Source organism: Myotis brandtii, unplaced genomic scaffold (assembly GCF_000412655.1).
Source record: "Myotis brandtii unplaced genomic scaffold, ASM41265v1 scaffold1739, whole genome shotgun sequence".
NCBI lineage: Eukaryota > Metazoa > Chordata > Mammalia > Chiroptera > Vespertilionidae > Myotis > Myotis brandtii.
This window is the reverse complement of record NW_005356433.1, coordinates 101,770-111,653: the sequence shown is the minus strand read 5'-3', so window position 1 is coordinate 111,653 and position 9,884 is coordinate 101,770. Positions and strand designations below refer to the sequence as shown.

The 9,884-nt window shown below is 43.9% G+C and overlaps 1 protein-coding gene across 1 annotated transcript in view; it reads right to left on the bottom strand.

The window, feature by feature from the left end:
- The window catches only part of FAM199X (family with sequence similarity 199, X-linked), a 39,069-nt gene that overhangs the window by 23,305 nt on the left and 5,880 nt on the right, over positions 1-9,884 (bottom strand). Inside the window, exon 2 of the mRNA XM_005863192.2 lies at positions 5,331-5,550. Coding sequence (XP_005863254.1) covers positions 5,331-5,550 — 220 coding nt within the window. The remainder of the gene's footprint in view (positions 1-5,330; positions 5,551-9,884) is intronic.

Below are 9,884 nucleotides of genomic sequence, written 5' to 3'. Positions count from 1 at the left end.
AGTTTCCTCAAAAATTAAAAATGGAACTCCCATTTAACCCAGTGATCCCACTTCTAGGAATATATCCCAAGAAACCAGAAACACCAATCAGAAAGGATATATGTACCCCTATGTTCACAGCAGCACAATTTACAATAGCTAAGATTTGGAAACAACCTAAGTGCCCATCAGCAGATGAATGGATTAAAAAATTGTGGTCATGTACACAATGGAATATTATCCCACTATAAAAAAGAAGGAACTTTTACCATTTGCAACAGCATGGATGGAACTGGAGAGCATTATGCTAAGCAAAATAAACCAGTTGGAGAAAGATAAATATACATGATCTGACGTATATGTGGCATATAATGATAACATAATTTGATGAACAAAAATAGATCCAGAGACAAACGGCAGGGGAGGTGGGTGGGGTTAGAGAGCAACCAAAAGAATTGTATGCATGCATATTAGCACAACCAATGGACACAGACACTGGGGCCCTGGGGGCTTGCTTGAGATGGGAATGGCTGGGGAGGGATCAATGGGGGTGGGGGGAGGAGACATGTAAAACTTTATATAAAACAATAAAAAATAAAAATTTAAAAAAAGGACAATAGGTTTGCATATACATTTTTCCAAAAACATATACAAATGGCCAATAAGCATATGAAAGGATGCTCAATATCATTAGTCATTAAGGAAATGCAAATTAAAACCACAATGAGATACCACTTTACAATAGGATGGCTATACCCAAAGATAAACAATACCAAGGATGTGGAGAAATTGGAATTTTCATATAGTCATGTGCCACATTATGTTTCAGTGAGGGTGGTCCCATCCTATATAATAATAGGGTAATATGCAAATCGACCAAACAGCAGAACAACTCTTCGCTATGATGCGCACTGACCATCCTTAGCACTGCCATGCAGGCAGGGGAGGCTACTTCCATCACCGCTGAGCTTCCCAGCTGTGAGCCCAGCTTCTGGCTGAGTGAAGTTCACCCTGTGGGAGTGCACTCACCACCAGTGGACAGCTCCTGCATTGAGCATCTTCCCCCTGGTGGTCAGTGCGCATCATAGCGACCAGTTGTTCCGCTGTTTGGTTGATTTGCATATTAGCCGTTTATTATATAGAATTTTAGAGTACTTGCTACTTATTAAAAAAAGTTTGTTAAAAAAAAATTTGCTGTCGCCCAGCCCACGGGGCTCAGTGGTTGAGTGTCAATCTATGAACCAGGAAGTCAGGTTCGATTCCCAGTCAGGGCACATGCCAGGGTTTCGGGCTTGATCCCCAGTGGGGGGCATGCAGGAGGCAGCCATTCAATGATTCTCTCTCATCATTGACATTTCTCTCTCTCCCTCTCCCTTCCTCTCTGAAATAAATAAAAAATATATATTTTTTAAAAAGGTTGCTGTCAAACAGTGTGTCATATTACTCCAGCAGCAGTAATATGTGTCTATCATCTTGTGTCTATCATGCGTCTTGATTGCATTATTTTGTCTTTGGTGGATTTAATCTTGTGTTGTTTTATAAAGTAAAATGTTTTATAGGCTTGTAGCCTAGGAGGAATAGGCTGTCCCATATAGCCTAGGTCAGTGGTCGGCAAACTCATTAGTAAACAGAGCCAAATATCAACAGTACAACGATTGAAATTTCTTTTGAGAGCCAAATTTTTAAACTTAAACTATATAGGTAGGTACATTGTTATTAACTTAATTAGGGTACTCCTAAGCTGGCCTTTGCTAAAAACGTCCTCAATCTGATTGAGGCACGTTTGCTGAGGTCGACCCCTTCCAACTCTCCCATCCACACTCATCTTGTATACTTGTTTCATCTATTCTTAAATTGATGACAAAAATACCTGTAGGATTTGCAGCTGGTTGGAAAAATACAGGTAACTTTATGCTTCGAGTAGGTACTTTTGTCACCCGTGCACGATTTGCAGACGCGACTAACACTAGCCACTGCACAATGATACTGATGACTGACTGGCTCACTCAACTCATGCATGAATCGCACGCGCCTCCCCTGCGCTGCGTATCCCGCGGCCCGCCTGCGCCGGCGGCGTCTCCCATCACCCGACAGACCGACACCCCCCACTTGTTCAAAATAAACTCGCCAGTGCCAAAAACTGACTTCTGTGCATGGGCCACTAAGTTTCAATCACACTGTACGTGCGCACCTGCACGTGGTATTTTGTGGAAGAGCCACACTCAAGGGGCCAAAGAGCCGCATGTGGCTCACGAGCCGCGGTTTGCCAGCCATTGGCCCAGGTGTGTAGTAGGTTATACCAGGTCCATCTAGGTATGTGTAAGTGCACTCTATGATGTCCACACAACAAAATCACCTAACAATGCATTTCTCAAAACGTATCCTTGTCAAGTGGGGCATGAATGTATTACTGGCAGAAATGTAAAATGGTACAGCCACTTTGGAAAACATTTTGGCAGTTCCTCAAAAAGTTAAACATAGTCATCACATGACTGAGCAATTGCACTCCTAAGTGTATATCTAAGAGAATTAAAAATATACATCAATATAAAAACTTATATCTGAATGTTCATAGCAGCCCAAATGTAGAAACAACTCAAATGTCCATAAGCTGATGAATGGATAAACAAAATGTGGTATATCCATACAATCAGCCATAGAAAGAAATTCAGCCATAGAAAGAAATTGCTACGGACTAAATGTTTGTGTGCCTCCCCTCAAACTCTGTATCTTGAAGCCCTAATCACAAATGTGATACTATTTGAAGGTGGGGCTTTGGGAGGTAACTAGGTTTATATAATTCATGATGGTGGAGTGCCCATGATGGGAATGGTGACTTTATAAAGGGATAAAGAGATCACAGCTTACTTGCGCTCTGAAACGCTTTTCTCTCTCCCCCTACCACATAAAGACAGAAAAAGGAAGCCATCTGCAAACCAGAAAGAGGGCTCTCACCAGAACCTGACTATGTTGGCATTCTGATCTCAATCTTCTAGCCTCCAGAACTGCAGAAATAAATGTTTGTTGTTTAAGCCACCCAGACTATGGTATTTGTTATAGCAACTTGAGCTAAGATAGAAATGAAGTACTGTTACATGCTACAATGCAGACGAACCATGAAAACACGCTAAGTAAAAGAATTCAGAAACAAAAGGCTACATATCTGAGTCCATTTATATGAAATATTCAGAAAGGCAAGTCCATAGAGAAAGTAGATTAGTGAATGCTAGGTGATGGGGCCTGGGGGAATTGGACAATCTCCTAACAGGTATGGATTTCTTTTTGGGGTGATGGAAATGTTCTAGAATTGGTGGTGATGACTGCAAAACATTGTGAATATATTAAAAATTGCTGAAATACACACTGTAAATTATTTAAATGGTGAGTTTTATCTCAATTTTTAAGTTTAAAAAATTATAATTTTCATCCAAATCATACTTACAAATATATATAAAATAGAAGCCTTTGAAATTATCCTATCTAATAAAGAAGGAATATGCTAATTGACCCTCACACCATCGCAAAGATGGTGGCACCCACAGCCAATGAGGGAATATGTTAATTGACTGCCCCACCCTTAAAGATGGTGGCACCCACAGCCAATAAGGAGGGAATATGCTAATTGACTGTCACGCCCTCAAAGATGGAGGCACCCAGTCCCCTCAGCCCCCCTAGGGCCTTGCCGCGCACATGCCTCCGGAGTCCTACAGTCCCCTCAGCCCCCCAGCTGCCCAGGGCCAGCCCGAGGTGCAGACAAACCTCAGATGTTGGCTGCCCAGCCGACGCCTGAGGCGCAGGCAAGCCTTGGAGCCGCCCAGGGCCGCCCGAGGCTCAGGTAACCAGGGCTGGCCGAGGCTTGCACTGCCGGCAGTGGCAGCAGCAGAGGTGTGATGGGGGCGTTCGTTGCCTTCCCCTGATCGCCGGGTCGCCTCCTGCCCCTGAGGGCTCCCGGGCTGTGAGAGGGCAGGCTGGGCTGAAGGAACCCCCACTCCAGTGCATGAATTTTCATGCACCGGGCCTCTAGTATAAAACATAAAAACACAGTTGTGGATTTTTTTCTGTCCTCTTCAAAAATTCTTAAATTTCAATGTAGCATTTTTTATAACAAGAAAAAACCTGAAACCAATCTAAATATCCATTATTAGGAAATTTATTAAATTATGATGCAGCTATCAGAAAGATTGATATATGTTAGTTGAAAAAAGCACAGGTTCAAACAGTGGCTGAAGTATGATTTAATGCTATGCAAACGTACTTGTATCTGCACAAGCTCTTAAAAGTGCTAACCACCGCAGAATTGAAATTGGAAACTCTTTTTTTTTTTAATATATTTTATTGATTTTTTACAGAGAGGAAGGGAGAGAGATAGAGAGTTAGAAACATGGATGAGAGAGAAACATCCATCAGCTGCCTCCCGCACACCTCCTACTGGGGATGTGCCCGCAACCCAGGTACATGCCCTTGACCGGAATCGAACCTGGGACCTTTCAGTCCGCAGGCCAACGCTCTATCCACTGAGCCAAACCGGTTTCGGCGAAATTGGAAACTCTTAAGTTTTAATTTTATGTCATCCTATATTATTTTAATAAAAATTTGTTTGAAAAAAAGTAATATTTCATTCCTCTTTGGAATAACAACTTCAAGTATTTAGATGGCTTTCAAACACATTAAGCATTCAAGTTATCTGTTGAATATAACATGTGCAGTATGTAAGGAAAGCTTCTTTAAACATTATTGTCTTTTACAATCAGAAAATGGATGCTGCAATAGCACAACCTACATTTTCTGATAGATTGTACTCATTATCACAGGCATCATTTCCAAACAATTTGCCACAAAGCCATTTTACAAGGAGAAAAAAAAACACTACCAGGAAAAAAGCAACTCTGCAAACAAAGAGAATGCAAAATGAGAAATTATATTTCTGATAACATGATTCAAAATTATGTATTTATGATAATAGTGATTTGTGATCTTAGATATATAACATAACCCTGATATAAGGATACTATGCCTATAAGGACATGAAAGCTATTATAATGTAGGAAGAGTAAATTTGCTAGATTCATGCATAGAAAGGTACTGAAGATACATAATAATGGGAACATCTTACAAGTATTAAATTACTTGAAAATCTACAAAAGGATATTAGCAGCATCAGAAGCCTAAAAGGTACATCAGCAAAAATAAAGGATATATATTTTATCTAATTCTTAATGTTATCAGAGAATCTGTATGATTGGATAAACACTGGAGAAATTTGCTTTGAGGTAGAGATAAAAATATCACAACAGAAATTCATACTTCTACTTAGGAAGTAATGATGGCAATTTAAGGGGAAAAAAACCTACCTGCCATTCAAACTCACTGTCTGACCAATCCCAGTATGTGCTAATAGAAGAAGAGACATCACTGCAGACACTCCCCTCAGGAAATAAATCAAAAGAAGTGAAGTCTTGATCATCTAACAGTGAATAGCAATCATCTTGATCTCCAACAGAAACTGATGAAAACAGCTCCTCACTGCATTCTGAGCTGGCAACACTTGTTCCACAAGAAGTTAAGTTCCACCTTAAAAAAAGGAACAAAAGAAATCACAACAGGAATTATAGAATCTACCCAATTTAAAGATATTAATAATAGATTTATGAGGAATGGGGGTATATTTTAGGTATGATAATGATATTGTGATTATTTTCAAAAGAGCCCTTATCTTTTAAGGCTACATCTATTTAATAATAGGGTAATACGCAAATTGGTTGGGATGCCATCACAGTAACGACCGATCAACAGGCTGTGTGCACAGCGGGTGGGCAGGGACTTGCAGCGTTGGGGATGCAATGGTGGCTGCCACTTGCCCAGGGCCGACCCACGGCTCTGGCAAGCTGCCGATGGCTGCTGCTGCTTGCCCAGGGCCGACCCAGGGCTCTGGCAAGCCACCAATAGCCACTGCCATTTGCCCGGGGCCAGCCCTGGGCAAGTGGCAGTGGGGACGGCAGCAGGGGAGGTGGGACCCGGCAGAGGGCGGCCTGTACTTCCCACATGGCAGCAGCGGCTGTAAGCACTCCCAATGGCTGCTGCCGCTTGCCCAGGGCCAGCCCGGGGCTCCAGAAAGCCACTGATGGCCACTGCTGCTTGCCCAGGGCCGGCCCAGGGCTCAGGCAAGCAGCAGTGGGGATGGGGGCGGGGAAGGCAGGGCCCGGCAGAGGGCAGCCTGTACTCTCCACATGGCGGCAGTGGCTATGAGCACTCCCAATGGCTGCTGCCGCTTGCCCAGGGCCGGCCCGTGGCTCAGGCAAGCTGCCAATGGCCACTGCCGCTTGCCCAGGGCTGGCACAGAGCTCAGGCAAGCCGCCGATGGCCACTGCCATTTTGAGGGCCCGAGGCTCAGGCAATGAGGGCCAGGCGAGGCTCAGGCAAGCCACAGTGGCTGCGATGGCCAAAGCTCAGGCAGCTTCATGGCCAACAGTGGCAGCAGCAGAGGCGTGATGGGGGCGGTGCCTTCCTCTCATCGGCCGGTCACCTCCCGCAGAGGGAGGCCAGACTGCAGCTTAGGCCCACTCCCTGTGGGGAACGGGCTTAAGCCATCGGTAGGACATCCCCTGAGGGCTCCCAGACTGTGAGAAGGGGCAGGCTGGGCTGAGTGACGCCTCTCCCCCGTGCACAAATTTCGTGCACCAGGCCTCTAGTCTATAATAAAAGCATAATATGCAAATCGACCAAACAACCGAACAGCAGAACAACCCTCTGGACAACCTTCCAGACGACTATGCTATGACACCCACTGGACCCAGGCCAGCCAAGGTGGGTGCAATACAACTGGTCAGGAGCCCGGCCATCGCTCCATGATCGCCCAAAGAGGGGGCCCAGGCCACTGACTGGTTGGCTGCAGCAGGTGAACAGGGCTTCCCTCTGCGGGGCACGATTGATCGCATGATCGCCCTGCAGAGGGAGGCCCAGGCCACCAGTGGGTGGGGCGATCGATCAATCGGAGGGCTCCACGATTGCCCCAAAGAGGGAGGCACAGGCCACTGACCAGCAGGCTGCAGCAAGTGGGCGGGGCCTCCCTCTGTGGGGCGCGATCAATCGCCCCGAAAAGGGAGGCCCAGGCTACCCCACGGTGGCGCTGTGATGGGTGGCCAGGGCCCCCCTCTATGGGGGTGATCCATTGCGGAGTCCCGTCTGGGTGGGCAGGGCCTCCCTCTTTGGGGCAATCCATCGAGGAGCCCTGGCCGGGTGGGCAAGGCCTGCCTCTTTGGGGCAATCAATCATGGGGCTCCCGGACTGTGAGAGGGCACAGGCCGGGCTGAGGGACACCCCTCCGCCCCGAGTGCACTAATTTCATGCACTGGGCCTCTAGTATTAAAATATTTATGAATGAAATATGTCAGGAATTTGTCTCAACATAATAAGGAAGGGATTGATAAATGAGTAGGGGTATTGATAAAGCACACTGCCATATGTGAATAACTATTACACTGGGTGATGGGTATATTGGGTACATTACATTAGTTTCTAACTGTGTATCTGTCTGAAAATTTTTATAATACAGTATTTTAAAAGAAAAAATGCATTTAAGTTAGGGATAAAGTAAAACCTTCATCCATAAGCAAAACATATTGCATACTGGTTATGAGTAAGCTCTGGAGTCAAACTGAGTTTAAATTCTTGCTCTGTCACTTGCCTGCTGTTTGATTTTAAGCAAAACACACCCTCTTCAAGCCTGTGTCCTTATTTTTTAAATGCGGCTATGGTGAAAAATGCATACAAAACGCTTAGCAGACATAAAAAGTGCTCAATACATGGCAGCTATTATTATCATTAAAGGAAGACGGTAGCCATTGCAGGGCAGAGAAAAACACCAACAAAGTACACAGGTAGAAGCTCAAAAGTGTTTCTTATATGCCTAGCCGACGTGGCTCAGTGGTTTAGAGTCAACCTATGAACCAGGAGGTCACAGTTCAATTCCCAGTCAGGGCACATGCCCAGGTTTCGGGCTTGATCCCCAGTGGGGGGCATGCAGGAGGCAGCCAATCCATGATTCTCCCTCATCATTGATGTTTCTATCTCTCTCCCTCTCCCTTCCTCTCTAAAATCTATAAAAGTCTTTTAAAAAAAAGTGTTGCTTATAACCAGGTAGGGGCCCGGTGCACGAATTCGTACACCAGTGGGGTCCCTTGGTCTGGCCTGCGGGAGCAGGCCAAAACTGGCTCTCCAACATCCCCCGAGGGGTCCCAGATTGCGAGAGGGCACAGGCCAGGCCGAGGGACCCCACTAGTGCACGACTGGAGCCGGGGAGGGATGCGGGAGGTTGGCCAGCTGGAGAGGGACCATGGCAGGGCTCCAGGGCATGTCCGACCTGTCTCGCTCAGTCCCGATCGGCCGGACCCCAGCAGCAAGCTAACCTACCAGTTGGAGCATCTGAGCAGCCATAGCATATCATTAGCATATTACACTTTGATTGGCTGAACTGACAACTGGGCAGTTAGCATATTAAGCTTTTATTATATAGGATAATACCCAACATTAACTAATCTATATATGAGCCTAAGCGACCACCCGACCATCCAACCCGTAGCTATGATGCGCAATAATCATCAGGGGGCAGACGCTCAATGCAGGAGCTGCTGAACTGTGGTGACTTGGCAACTGTGGTTCTCGGGTGATGGACCTGGAACCAGAGAGGAGGGAGCCCGATTTCAGGGTACGTCACCCGAGAACTGCTCTCTCGCAATCTGGGACCCCTTGGAGGATGTTGGAGTGCCGGTTTTGACCTGATCCCCGCAGGCCAGGCCAAGGGACCCCACTGATGCTCTAGTCCATAATATTTTGGTACTTTTTCTGCATGAATATATTTTTTTTTCACAGAGTCAGCATTCTGCATATATTTTAGTAACCAGCTTTCTTTCACTTAACATTATATAGTGAACATATCCCCATGTATATTACTTGAAAACATTTGAAAGCCTATACAATATCCCACTGATTAAATGTATCATAGTTTATTTAATCTTATTCCTTCAATAATATATACTTAAGCTGTTTCCATTTTTTTGGTATTACAAATAATACTGAGATAAAACATTTTGTTTATAATTATTTAACCAAATATATAATCTCTCAGGATAGATTACATGGAAGGAAAGTACTGAGTCACAGAATATAAACACTTTAAAGACCATAGTATACTTAGTTAAATACCATTCTGAAAGGCTGCACTGATTTACACTCCCCAAAGCAGTATATGAAAGTGGTCATTTCACCACAACTTTAGCAGCACTGGAATTTCCATTTTTAAAATTTTTACCTGATGGGAGAAAATATTTTTACATCAATTTTTAATTCTTTGATTACTGGAAAGATCAAAATTAAAAATATTTATTAGCTATTTTGCTACAGCGTTTTTCTCTGTGTTAATGTTTTCCTTATTGATTTTTTAAAGAGTTCTTTATGCATTAAGGATATTAACATTTCATTTGTAATAATATTTGTTGCAGGGTTATAATTTCTTTCTTTTTTCTTTTTTGGTCTTGAAATCTACAAATATGTTTTCTTTTGTAAATTTCCAGTAGCTGTATACTAGTAACGAGATAATCTTCATTGCTTTGGCAGCACCCTAGGGAATTAATTCTTAAAATAATGGTTTAGTAGATCAGATACTAATAAGGTACTAAAATAATGACTTCTGAAGAAAAGCCTGTTATTTACCTCTGATTAGGTTGTTTCTCATTCATTAAATCCAGTTTTTTCTTGAATTGTATTTTTCATTTTTTAACTCCTCCCTCTTATTTTGTATGACTAACCTTAATTCCAAAGTTCTTAATTTACAAAATTCAGGCAATCCAGCAAATTCTATGGCACCTTTTCCAATGAGCTAAAGGTAAAATATTTTATATCAGTGAAAC